The 13,597-nt window shown below is 47.1% G+C and overlaps 1 protein-coding gene across 1 annotated transcript; it reads left to right on the top strand.

Annotated features, from left to right (window-relative positions):
- Positions 1-1,259: 1,259 nt before the first annotated feature.
- Positions 1,260-8,714, top strand: LOC109778552 (uncharacterized). The gene is made up of 4 exons (XM_020337117.3): positions 1,260-1,524; positions 1,631-1,780; positions 2,698-2,739; positions 8,284-8,714. The coding sequence occupies exons 1-4, from the start codon at positions 1,453-1,455 to the stop codon at positions 8,542-8,544; spliced, it is 525 nt and encodes a 174-aa protein (XP_020192706.1). The 5' UTR covers positions 1,260-1,452; the 3' UTR covers positions 8,545-8,714.
- The last annotated feature ends 4,883 nt before the right edge of the window (positions 8,715-13,597 follow it).

Here is a 13,597-nt window from a genome sequence, read left to right as displayed (position 1 = left end):
TTTCTGGTATACCAATTTTTATTTATGTTTATTTGTTAATATTTTTTAATATTGCTATGTTAATTTTTTGAACTCATGAATATTTTTAATATTTTTTGAACTCATGAATATTTTTAAACTCATGAATATTTTCTGAACTCATGAATATTTTTAAATTTCATGAGCACTTTTTGAATTCATGAATATTTTTTCAAACTTGATGATATTTTTTCATATTCATAAATGTTTTACCAATTCACAAATGAATGCAACTAAAAATCCAAAAAAAAGTTACTAATGGCGCACCAGGAGAAGGTGCGCCATTGCTATCAAGGTACTTATGGCGCACCCCTAGGAGGTGCGCCATTGGTATACCAATTTTTTAATATTTTTTGAACTCATGAATACTTTAAAACTCATGTATATTTTTTGAACTCATGAATATTTTTTCGAATTTGATGATATTTTTTCATATTCATAAATGTTTTACCAATTCACAAATGAATGCAACTAAAAATACAAAAAAAGGTTACTAATGGCGCACCAGGAGAAGGTGCACCATTGCTATGAAGGTACTTATGGCACACCCCTAGGAGGTGTGCCATTGGTATACCAATTTTTAAATATTTTTAAATATTTTTTGAACTCATGAATATTTTTAAACTCATGAATATTTTTTGAACTCATGAATATTTTTAAATTTCATGAGCACTTTTTGAATTCATGAATATTTTTCGAATTTGATGATATTTTTCATATTCATAAATGTTTTACCAATTCACAAATGAATGCAACTAAAAATCCAAAAAAAGTTACTAATGGCGCACCAGGAGAAGGTGCGCCATTGCTATCAAGGTACTTATGGCGCACCCCTAGGAGGTGCGCCATCGGTATACCAATTTTTAATATTTTTTGAACTCATGAATATTTTTAAACTCATGTATATTTTTTGAACTCATGAATATTTTTAAATTTCATGGGCACTTTTTGAATTCATGCAACTAAAATTAATGCAACTAAATTCGTAATAACTACTTATATTGTAACATTTTCAAATTTATGGTCATTTTCTAAAAAATTATTACATGCAACTAAAAATCCAAAAAAATTAGTAATGGCGCACCAGCAGAAGGTGTGCCATTGCTATTGCGGTGTTTATGGGGCACCCCTAGAAGGTGCGCCATTGCTAACCCTCCCCCCGCTAAAATGCCCAATCCCCGATCCCCAATCTCACATCTCTCTCTCAGCCCCGACCCACTGCGCCCCGACCCACTGCGCCGCTGCCCCTACCTGCGCCGCCGCCCCTACCCACTGCGCTGCCGCCCCTACCTGCGGCCCCGCCCTGCCTCCTCAGGCCCCCCTCCCCACTTGCCCCCTCACGCTTCCCCTCGCCCTCTCCGCCTTCTCCTCTTCCCCAGATCCGCGTCGGCAACCCGCACGCGCCGCGCCCGTCGCCGGCCACCTCGCACCGCCATGGCAACCGTCGACCTCGTGCCACACCGACGTTCTGCTGTCCTGCGCCGCCGTTCTGCATTTTGCACTGAGGTTAGTCTTCGTTCCATTTTGCAAGGGCGCGCCGGCTCGTGGCCCTGGCGGCGACAGGGGCTTCTTCGATTGGGGCCGGTGGCTGATTTCGTGGCTGCTCTCGTAGGGACCAAGGTCGGGTACAGGCCCGGGGTGGTCATCGGCGGGAAGGACCTGGAGCACGACTGCGGGGCGCACCGCGGGATCGGCTACTTCATCGAGCCGCTCCTTCTGCTCGGGCTCTTCCCCAGGTCGCCCTTGTCCATTCGTCTCCAAGGTGAAGGGCGTTTTCTTACCCTGTTTCTGCTTGAGGTCAATTGATTCATTGCCATGTTCTCTACTAGAACTCTGGAATTGCGATGCTATCTCAGCCAGAGGTCGTGCGATTAGGTTGTTCTAGATAGAATTATTAGCTAGCCAGTCTGATTCATTGTTCGGTCTAATGGGTTGTTTCAGTTGGTGTATATGTGTGACTTATGTGAGTGGACTCTGTTCTGGTGTGGACTGTTTTCACAAAGCTTGTTCTTGGGCTAAGTTACTTTCTGTTGGTTGCTGAGCTAAGTTTTAGCATATCTTGGCACAGGCACGGATGCCACAAACACACTGCCGTGATCATTTTGTGGTTTTAGCATATCCAAGGAGGTGTTTGTTATTTAGGTGGTGGTAGCTTTCTGGTTGTGTTAAAAGGAGGAGTAAGAAGAGTAAGAAAGCAAAGCATTCTGGCTTTGTGGTGGTCTCTTTTTGGAGATGGTGTCATGCAGCTCCTCCCTGGATGCTGATGCTGATGCTGAGAGGTGTCTCTTTTTGGAGATGGTGCGTTGCCGCTCTCTACTGTTTGTTGCCGCTCTCTACTGCTTCTACTCCATCTCCTTGCACCCCGGTTGTTCCTCTTCAGAGTCTGAACCTCAACTTCTTGCTGCTGCTATCTCTCTCAATCTATTCTCTAAATTTCAGTGAACATTGAGAAGTGTATTTTATGTAAGGTTCAGATCTGACTAGCACGTGAAATTACTATATGTTTAGTCTTGTATGATATAGTGCATTTATATGTGTGATCTCTTTCTCCCTATTTATTCTCTAAGTTTGCTGTGTAATATTTAGTATTATGTGATGTTCAGTTTTGATGTGAGTGACCTCTATTTGTTCAGTTTAGTACTATGGTACTGATGGTCGCTTGTTGTTGGGTTTCTGCAGCTGCTGAAGAAGTCCGGGTGGAAGAAAGCCGGCGTTTGTGAGGTAAAAATAAGCAATTTTCTCTTTTGTTTTAGCTTGATATAGGAAGAACAGTGTCTAATCCATTATAGTACTAGATAGCCAGGCAGATATACAGTACTTATCATCTTAGCTTCAATTAACAAAGATTGGCAGAATATCTTGTTTCTGCCAAGAAAGGAGTACTATGGATGAGGACCATGACTTCATGAGTAGGAGACTAGGACTACATTTTCCTTTTATAAAAGAAAGGTGTACATTATCCTTCTTATTTGCCACTACATTTGTTTTTGCTTATTTGCCACCGATGACAAAAATGCCTTCTACCTAGATCAGCAAGCCAAAATATTTGTGAGGTGTAAATAAGCAATTTTCTCCTTTTATTTTAGCTAGATAAGAACCATAGCTAATGCACTCTAGATATACTTATCATCTTAGCTTCAGTTAACAAAGATTGGCAGAATATCTTGTTTCAAATATAGCCTATGCATGTCTTGTTTTCCGGTTATGGATATTGTATAGTACTGCATATCTTGTTTTTTTGTAATATAATGCTTACCAAAGGTTTCAATATTTTGCTGTTACCATTGTTCTTTGAGCATAATTCTTGTTCATTTCCTACTATCCTTTTTCATTTCGATTTATATGTGTGAACTTTTATTTTGTCCATATGAAAGCAGAGGACCACATGGTGTGTAGCCTTTTCATCCATATGAAAGCAGAGGCACATTGTGGTGCTGCTTTGTTTCTGTGATCACATTGTGGTGCCTGGCACATTTGCCCCATCACTTCGTTACCCCTTTCTCCTGAAATGTTGATTAATTTCCGTTTCGGTTGAGATTGGGGCACTCCTAGGTCAAGCAAATTAGCAAAGGTCATGCCCAATTTTCTTGACCTAGAAGGTGCCCGATTGTCAACCGAAATAAAAATTAATCAGCATGTATCTTGACATCAAAACTAATCTCTGATCAGAATGATGGGCTAATCATGATTAAATGATAGGATTAACCAAATTAGCGCGTTGTTGTAGACGAAGGAAGGACTGTTTGAAGGTGCTACTAGCACATTCCACATTAATACCTTTGAAAGATAAACTAGAAATATGATGAGACTTGGACCATCATATAGTGAGGTCCAAAAGGAAATTCAGGCTAGGCAACTCACTGATGCAAGTGTCATGCTCTCTCATGTACAACATGTTGCTACCACCGTAGCCACACTCGTAGCTCCCCCATGTGTTCTCGCAGCTGCAGTCCTTGCACTGGCAGAAGAGCCTCTCTTTGCATTCATCAACATCTGCAAGTGCCAAGCAAGAGAGATATTGTGTATTAGAAATTACTTGAGAAGCTCAAATAGTTCAGCATTTGAGCCATTATTCTAGGTTTGCCAGTACTAGTAAAACATGCAACAATACTGCCCACAAGGTTGTAGAACAATGTTCCTAATGGTGATACCTTCGCAATCGTGTATGCCGTCACCCTTGAAGCCTTGCGGGCATTTGCAGCCCTTAGCTTGTTCATTCTGTAGATTTCCAAAATTCAGTTTTGTACTGCACACCGAAGCCCCAAGAAAGAAAACTGCAATCTGAAACAGATGATCAATTTTCAGCCCCTGGATTAGTTTAGTATTTTTTTCACACACTCAGACACCCTTGCTTGCCATGTGTGTGAGAGAGATAGTGAGAGGAGACAAGAAGAAGGGGGTTAGGAAGGGACTTGGACCTTAGCAACAACACACTAACAGGTTCCATCCCAAAATACCTAGGCAATATCACAAACATCTCTCAATTGTTCCTTGACAATAACCAAATTTTTGGCGGCATCCTCGAGAATTAGGTTATTTGGTCAACTTAGAGATCTTGTTCCTTGACAATAACCAACTTTTTGACCAAACTTTTTTCCTATTTAGAGCGAACATGGCCCACAATGATGAGGCCGACGGTTCGGGCAAGGCGTTCTGGGAGCTGTCCCAGGAGATGGAGGAAGAACCTCACCGCTATGAGGACGCCACGGAAGACACCGATCCTGACTACACAACCCCTAGTGGCGTCAGGGATGACACCACTAATGGTGCCGCCGAGGATGCCACCACTGATGATGGAAGCGCACGCACAGATGGCAGCCAACCAAAGAGGCAACGGAAGGAACGGCGCCCGAACGTGCTCGGCACCGTCAAGGAGGAAATTACTGAAGTGTCCTCAGGTGGGCATCCAACGACGCCCAAACAGTTAGTCAAGGGGTACGTGACCAAGGGAATTTGCGCAACCTCCTCTTCACGAAGTTGCACGAACGATACAAGTTCCCCGGTGACTTCGCAAACACACGCCTCTCAGGGAATAAAGTGAACAGTGCCGCCCTCACGAAGATGAGCACGGCCCTGGCTACTTGGAGAGCCGCGATGAAGAGAAGGATTGAAAAAGGTGATAGTTATGAGAAGATCAAGGAGACAAATCCTTCTATCAGCGAAGCTGACTACCTGGAGTTCAAGATCAAGTGCGAGAGCAACGCAACCGCGGAATCAAGTTAGTGGGGGAAAGATATGCGGGACTTGAACTTAGGGGTCCACAAACTCGGTCCCGGCGGTTATAGAGTGGCGGAACCTATATGGGACAAGGAGGACGCGGAGCGTGCCGAGCAAGGCCTACCGCCCCTCATTGATAAATACCATGACAAGCAGACCATGAACTATGTCAGGGCCCGGTACAAGATTGACCCGGTAACAAAGGAGCTTACCACGGATCCGAAGACCAAGGCGCTTGAGCTTGTTCCGGTAAGGAATACACCCCCGCGTAATTAGCTCCATATGGTTGCATTCTAATTAATGAAGCCAAATTTCTAAATGGTTCACGTTCCTTCCACAGGACACTGAAAGCAGTAGCGCGTGGTCGTCTCAGAGGTCCCCTTGGGACACCACTTTAAATAGGGCGTTGAACGTAATGAAAAACAAGCATTAGCTCAGTAAGCCGTTGTCAGCTGGTCGTGTGGCCGGCAAAGGCTTGTCCACGAAATGGTCGGAATACTATACCACTGGGCGAAAGGAGAGAAACACCAGCTCGGAAAGCCAGGAGCGTGAGGTTCAAGAACTCAAGGCACAAGTGGCGCGGATTCCGGAGATAGTCGAAGAGCAAGTGCGAGACCAACTGGGAGCGACGATCACCGCCATTGTGCCTACCTTGATTGAGGGGCTGCAGGCGTGGATTGCGGGAGGCCAACAAGGGCAACCCCCGATTCCCAGCTTCACGGGCAGCAACTCGCACAACGCGCCGGCGGCGCCATTGGTGTCTCCGGTGGAGGCGGCATTGGTGTCTCCGGCGTCGGCGCCAGCATTGGAGCTTAATGCACCCGGGTGTGGGAAGAATACGCCGGCCGGCACCTCGGCAGCAAGTGGCCCCTCCGTCACTTGCACGCCCCCCCTTGGCGGTGCGTCAACATTAGCCGAGCTCGACACAATCACGGTAACTACGCCTCTCGGCCGATGACTTCATCTCCTTGCCTTTGACTGGGCATCCCTGACGCCCTACATGTTTTCGCATGGCGCTGCCGACGTTCCATGCACTCTCCAGCACTTCGTGGATGGCAAGTTGATCGATGTCGCCAGGGCCAGAATCGGTCAACTGGGGCCGACGAAGATGATGTGATGAACCTCAGCGCCTGCATAAGCTGGCCCATGCTTTGGCCGAAGAGCCAGATTCGTTTGGGGGCGGGGGACACCACCCCACAGACAACACCGCCAGTCGTGCCGGCGCCAAGCCATGGCAAGACCGCCACAACGCTACCGCCGTCAGCTGATCCGGACATGCATATGGCACAGGATCCGGACGACGACGACGGTACATTTACCAACGTCGATAAGTACTTCAATGAACATGGATACGATGACGAATTCTTGGGGCCTCCTTCTCAAGAACCCAACCCTGCAAAAGACGATTGTGATCTAGCTGGTACCGCGGAGAAACCCAATTGCAACAGGCGTCATCTGGCGTTCAGTTCTCAGGAGACGCCTCCAGCTGCCGCCTTCACCGAGCCTCAGATAGCCGAGGTGCGAAATATTATCAGCCCCAACACACTCAAGAAGGTGGTCTCTGAGCAGAACTCGATCCCATTACAGCAGAAGAAGCAGAAGGGACGGAAAAGAAAGAATAACAAGGGTGCGAGCCAGCCGGCACCGAGTACGATCCGTGCTCAGGACGGGCCACCTTCAACTAAGGATATCTCGAGGAGGGTGCATGTGGCGGGTAGGCCGATGCTACCGACTAATCTGCTCAATGCTGCAATCGGTGCTATGCGGAGTCTGCATGACAGTGTTCTTTCTTTGGAGAAGCAGCGTCTCTCCGAGAATGATGTGGCATACCTGGTTTTCGTGGCCTAGGTGCCAGAGCGCAAGGGCTTTGTGGATAGCGCCATCGGGGCTATGATTGTCCTGTGGTTTGATGACATCTTCGCTATGTTTAACCTTCATCCGCTGCACTACACCTTCGTTCGGCTATTTTCGCTGAGTATGGAGATGCGGATCATTAGAAACAAGACCCCGGACATCGTGATAGTCGACCCGTTCTACATGCGTGCCAAGATCTTGGGCAGCGCTGGGGACCGGCAAGTCTCAAGTTCATACCTAGAAGGCGTCATTCTGGCGAACCCAGATAAGGATAACTTCCTCATGCCTTACTTTCCCGAGTAAGTCATCCCCTCACCGCCCCGTAACATATGATTTCTTAGATTTCGATCGTTCGTTTTTTCTAACATTCCGTGTTTTGTGCAGTGACACACATTGCACACTCATCCTCTTAAGCCCGAACTATTCCATGGCCACGTATTTCGACTCGGACGGTCAGTCGAAGAAAGACTACACAAATATCAAGAAAGTTCTTGATGATGTTCTCCCCGGCTACGCCAAATCTGGAGGCACCTTCAGGAGGCCAATTTTTAGGTACGGCAAGCACGTGTTCACCCACGTAACGACGTTCCCCTGCGTCAAGCAGCTGCCTGGCGGTCAGAAGGATGCCTACTACACCCTCCATCACATGCGGGCGATCGTACGGGACCATAATCACCTTCTGCTACCAAATAGTCTCGAAGATTGGGCCGCACGCTTGTCGGCAATCAAGGACGCGGACCTCAGGCAAGAATTCTTTCGCATCAAGTCGGAGTTTGCGGAAATCATCCATCAAGATGTCCTTCGTACCTCGGGGCAGTTCTACCTCAAATATCAACCGGCCAATAGTGAAATAGAAACAACGCTACAAATGCGGGCTGACAACGACTGCACATTCATGACCATCACGAAATACGGCGGCTTCATCCACACTCCGGTCCCTGAGTCAAGTCAAAAGTGGTGATGCTATGTAGTTCTGAAATACCGATCAGCTCATGTTGTAATTAAACTTTAATGAACTTGTATGTCTCTTTGGTTTGGACAGTCGTTCAACTTATATGTAATCAATGCTATTTATTAGTAGGACCACGAATCATGCTATTAATGTGTTGCTTTTCTCTTCCGATCCTTTTGTTGCATACTTATATATTGCTTATGTATTGTCTGTGAATTGCTACTAACGTTTTGTTTGTATAGTGCATAGAGATGCCATCGTATGTCGTGTACAAGGGTAAGGTTCCCGGAGTCTACGACGACTGGGAGGAGTGTCGGAGACAGGTTCACCGTTTCAGCGGTAACAGTTACAAAGGGTACACCACTAGGGCAGAGGTGGAAGCTAGATACATGCGCTATCTAGCGAGAGAGAGGAGGGAGCGGAGGAGGAACCGGATGAAGACCAGTTTCATCGCGATGATGCTCATCATGACCGTAGCTCTCTTCTATGTGATGGTAGTTTAGATATCGACTTGTAATGTGAAGACAAACTCGCTACTCGCGGTCTCGAGACTTGTAATGTTCTAACTTTGTTCGGTATTTTGAATTCGGAGACTAATATGATGAATTGTATTCGGAGACTAATCTTCTATTGTATTCGATAAATCTGTTGTTTATATGTTGTGCTGTTTATATTCTGTGCTGTAATGTATTTTGTAACCTATGCAAATATCAGAAAAGCAAAAAAATCCTAATATTCATAGTAGTGGTGCACCTTGTTGAGCATTAGTGGCGCACCAGGGGCAAATACCAGTGGCGCATTATGGGGCATAGTAATGGCGCACTTGGGGGCATACGTGAAGGTAAATATGGCCCGCTAGGAGGCATAGTAATGGCGCACCATTCGACATAGTAATGGCGCACTACCAGGTGCGCCACTATTGTCTGGTATACTAATGGCGCACCACGGGTGCGCCATTAGTACTTGTTACTAGTGGCGTGATGATAGTGGCACACCTATAGTGCGCCATTAATGGCCAAAATAGGTGCGCCACTAACATGCCTTTTCCTAGTAGTGTAGTGGAGTACTGACAAGATCTGTAGTAGAGTATGCAGTGCTCATAGTAGTCCCTCCTTCCATTTATATAGGGCCTAAGAGAAAGTCTAATAAGGCCTAGTCAGCAGGCTATAAGACTTGTCGTGTCATTAAAATCCTACTTGGAGGAGTGAGAAGAGAGGAGAGAGAGTGAAGCGGGCTCTTCCAATCATATACCTTGCTCATAGATCAAGAAAAAATAGTATGCATGCAACTCTCTTCCAATCATATACCATGCTCATGCAAATATTAAATGCTTAGAGCCAACCTAATAGCCATTCTACTACTAAGAGCCAACTTACATGGCACTTTTGCCTATGTAAAGGAGAGAGATGTGAAAAAGTAAGGGGAGTGAGCTCTCATGCAAGGGCCTAGCTATATACGCATTCCTAGGTAAATACAATAAATATGAAGAAAGAGATAGAGAGAAGATGGGAAAAAGTACTAATACTATAGCCAACCTTTTATATTATTTTTTGCAGGAAATAGCCAACCTTACAGCCCACACTATTTTATGAGTGCATATAGATGATGGCTATAGATGACATGGCAGTTCCTTATAGCCATCGTATTATTAACCATGATCTAATACGTTTTTCAAAACCGCCTTTGACTATTGACAAGATTAATAGTACATGAGATGTATAATGTGAAAATATATATCATTGGAAGCTCCTTTCACATACGAATTTGACCGTATGCTTTGCGTAAGTTGCATGTCATATATTATTACTCTAACATTTGGTCAAAGTTAGCCTCAAAAAATGCATTAGGCCCTGTAGATGGAAGGAGGGAGTAGTAGTGGAAGTGGATCCTCTGACGTAGGTATCCCTGCCTTACCCTCCCTTTCAGTCACTTACTGGCGGACCCCATGCTTGCTAGGCCCCGCATGTCAGTTACTCAATGGGTTCGGCCACGTCAGGGGATCCTCATCCATAGTATATACTCCCTCTGTTTTTATTTACTCCGCATAAAACAGAGGGAGTGGTAGTATAAATGACGTGGGCGGGGGAGGGGGAGGGACGTCGGTTGCTCTCAACTGCGGTCCCACAAGCGAGCGAAAACGCAAGACGAAGCGCGTTCCATTCGGTGAACGAGTGGATGGTCCAGCGTGTCGGGGTGCAACGCGAACGCGACAAGAGCGATGTACGGTCAAAACCGATTGACCTTTGCTGGTCGGCCGAAACCACTATTCACACCCGAACCTTCGCTGCTCGGCCTACGCCAGCCACTGCCCCAAAATCACACCTCCTCTCCAGCCCATTCACCCACCTTTTGATCCCCTAGCCCACACCAAGCATCCCCTAGTTCGCCGGAAAGACATGGTGCACCGCAAGATCACGTACTACAAGATGCTGACGCCGGAGCGCCGCGCAGAAATCGCAGTGGCGGTCGGCGCCACAGGCCTCCGTTCCCAAGCTCGCTTTGCGGCGGGCCAATCCGTGAGTTCTCTGTAGCCAAGCTACGAGGAGGAGGAAGCCGATCCAATGTTCATGGCGGAGGTCGCAACACAGAAGGCCCCCGATGGGTATGAGACGATGGACGTTGACTTCGTGCCGGCGTCTGGGTCCCCAATGGTGCAGGCGGACCAGTGGTTCAACCTGGCGATACTAAAGGAGGACCGGGAGGCAGAGGCACAACTCGATGCGGAGCGCGCGCATGCCGCTGCCATCGAGGCTCTCCTGTAGGTGGAACCGGATGTCGTGGATGTGAACCGGGCGGCGGAGGCTCAACTCAACGCCGAGCGCGCGTATGCCGCTGCCATCGAGGCTCTCCTGCAGGTGGAACCGGATGTCGTGGATGTGAACCGGGCGGCGGAGGCTCAACTCAACACGGAGCGCGCGGATGCCGCTGCCATCGAGGCCCTCCTGCAGGCGGAACCAGATGTCCTGGACTTGAACCGGGCGGCGGAGGCTCAACTCGACACGGAGCGCGCGGATGCCCCTGCCATCGAGGCCCTCCTGCAGGAGGAACCGGATGTCCTGGACTTGAACCGGGCGGCGGAGGCTCAACTCGACGTGGAGCGCGCGGATGCCGTTGCCATCGAGGCCCTCCTGCAGGCGGAACCGGACATCCTGGACTTGAACCGGGTGGTGCTTTCATCCGTGCAGAGCGCCCGCATCCTCCGCGTGAACAAGTAGCTGGAGGCCGAGGACAACCACGGTGCGGAGACACATGTCGCAGCCAAAGACGACGAGGCCGTCTTGTTCCGCAAGCAGTGATAGTTTTTCTTTATGTTATTGTTTTTAGGGATCTTTTGCTGTGTAAAAACATATATTGTTATGCAGGTCGACTGACTTTCATCATTTGGGTCAGTCTACCATTTCAGGCGGTTGGATGAATATCCTACGTCTCCTGACCCTTCTTCCTCACCTCTTCTTCTTCCCCAACAGACCACCGCACGGGCCATAAGGATCCACCCCAACATGTGGTTGGATAAACATAATGTATGAATGAAAATTATCTGTCAGCAGTAGCACATGTCAGTGAGGGTGCGTTCCCTTGGTTGGGTTTGCGGCATGCAGGAGCTACTGTGTGAGGGTGCGGTGCGATCGTGGCGTGTAGGAGCGACCATGTGAGGGTGCGGTGCGACCGCGACAGCCGTGCGCAAGTGTACCTCCTTTTCATTTTGAAAACTTTAGGCAAGCTTGGCAAAAATGTGTGGCGAAGTATGGCAATGCAAGGCCTAGACCCAAACAGGGTAAGTATGTACGTACTAGGAGTACTAGTGTTAAAAAAGAAAGGCGGGGTTTTCCTTCGCGGGATTAATCGATACAAATCCTCGTTTGACATGTCAATTAATGTGTATATTTTACTCCAAAGCCCAAAGAGCTAACCATCTCACTCCTCATCGCTTGATTAATGCAGCGCCATGCAAACAAACCTTCTCACTTCCGCATGCATGCAAGGGTATATTAATGTCCTTGGTTGCTAGTACGAGGCAAACCCCCATCAAATTTTCCTTGATTAGTGTTAGTGGCCTTTTGCAAATTGTAATTTTGATATACTGGCCTTGTGTACAAAAAATGGAGGTAGTAACTATTTGACTTCCTTCCCCATTGCAGTGACGTCGACGATATCTCGAACATTGTGGTTTGGCGAAGTGCGTACGATGGAGAACACCATCAAGGGAGACCACGGTAAGTCGTTCGCAAGTGCCGCCTGCAAGCCGAAACAACCGCCTTATTTGCATCCAGGAAGTCCGTTGAACCAAAGGACGTGTAAATGTACTAGTACTACTAGTACACAATAGCGTCGTCCGTCCAGCTTAGTGCCGTGAGGTGGTTTCTCGAAGAAGACGATGGAGAAGCGGAGTCAGCGAAGAGTGAAATGATGGTTGCTCCGTCTGTGCTTTGTGATTTGACGCCTAACTGCTTTGTGATTTGTGATAGAAGGGATAGGGGAGTAGACTCTGTGCTCTATACTGTACATGCGTCCAAGCACGGGAGAAAGAGGAGAGACGTTGCATTTTTCAATTCCTTCAATCAATCAATCAGGGAGCTTCGGTTCCATCTTTTTGGCTTTGGCAGCACTGTCCACAATGGTTCCCATCGATGACAAAAGCTATTTTCACATTTGGCTACACATTGTGGATGCCCTTAACCATACCACTTGGTTTTGCTCCTGTGTGCTATCTATACAAATCTCAGTTATATTGATCTAAAAAATTATAGAATCAAGATTAGTAAAAAGGAGGTGATTTTGCCGCGCAGATGGAGGGGGAGGTTTCTTATTTTTAGAGGACGTTGGCCTGGCGGTTTGCTAACATGCGTCCCACATGTCAGTGCTTTACCAAGCCGATCCGCGTCCCACATGAGGTAGAACAACGGCAGAAGAAACGCGTGGTTAACTTGAAGAAGCCGAGGGAGAAGCGGATTCAGCAATGAGTGAAATGATGATTGCTTCGTCCCTCCAACTTCTTTTTTACTAGCATTATTATCACTTCGTCCCTCCAACTTAACTGCGGGAAAGGTGCAGCTTTGTGATTTGACGCCTCATTGCTTATTACTACGCAGGCGCCATGACTCGGGTGCTTCACCCCTGCTGCTCTGCACTGTATTCCGGTATGGAACATGGAGCCGGTAGCTTGATGTCCCACATGTCAGCGAAAGGGACTAGAACATTTATGAAAGCGAGCTCTCCACTCTTACGACGAAGGAGTACACGACACGGCGGCCCAGTGAACTGTCACTTGTATTGTATAGTACTATAGTTTTGCTGTTTCGCACGATCCATCGTTACAAACCCAATTAAACAGGAAAGGGCGGGATTTTTCCCACGCGGTAGATGATACTGGCCATACATTTCAAAGGCAATTTTAATGTATGCAAACTGAATAATTAAGTAACAATATGATATCTAGTAAAACTAAAAACACATATGATTTATTGTGTTAGAGTGTAGTAGTAGTGCTGTATTGCATAGTTGTTAGATATAACATGCGAGAACGTGTGGAGATGTAGTTTTGGAGGGCCTACAAAG

Source organism: Aegilops tauschii, chromosome 7 (assembly GCF_002575655.3).
Source record: "Aegilops tauschii subsp. strangulata cultivar AL8/78 chromosome 7, Aet v6.0, whole genome shotgun sequence".
In the NCBI taxonomy this organism is placed as follows: Eukaryota; Viridiplantae; Streptophyta; class Magnoliopsida; order Poales; family Poaceae; genus Aegilops; species Aegilops tauschii.
This window is presented reverse-complemented; position numbering and strand designations above follow the sequence as displayed.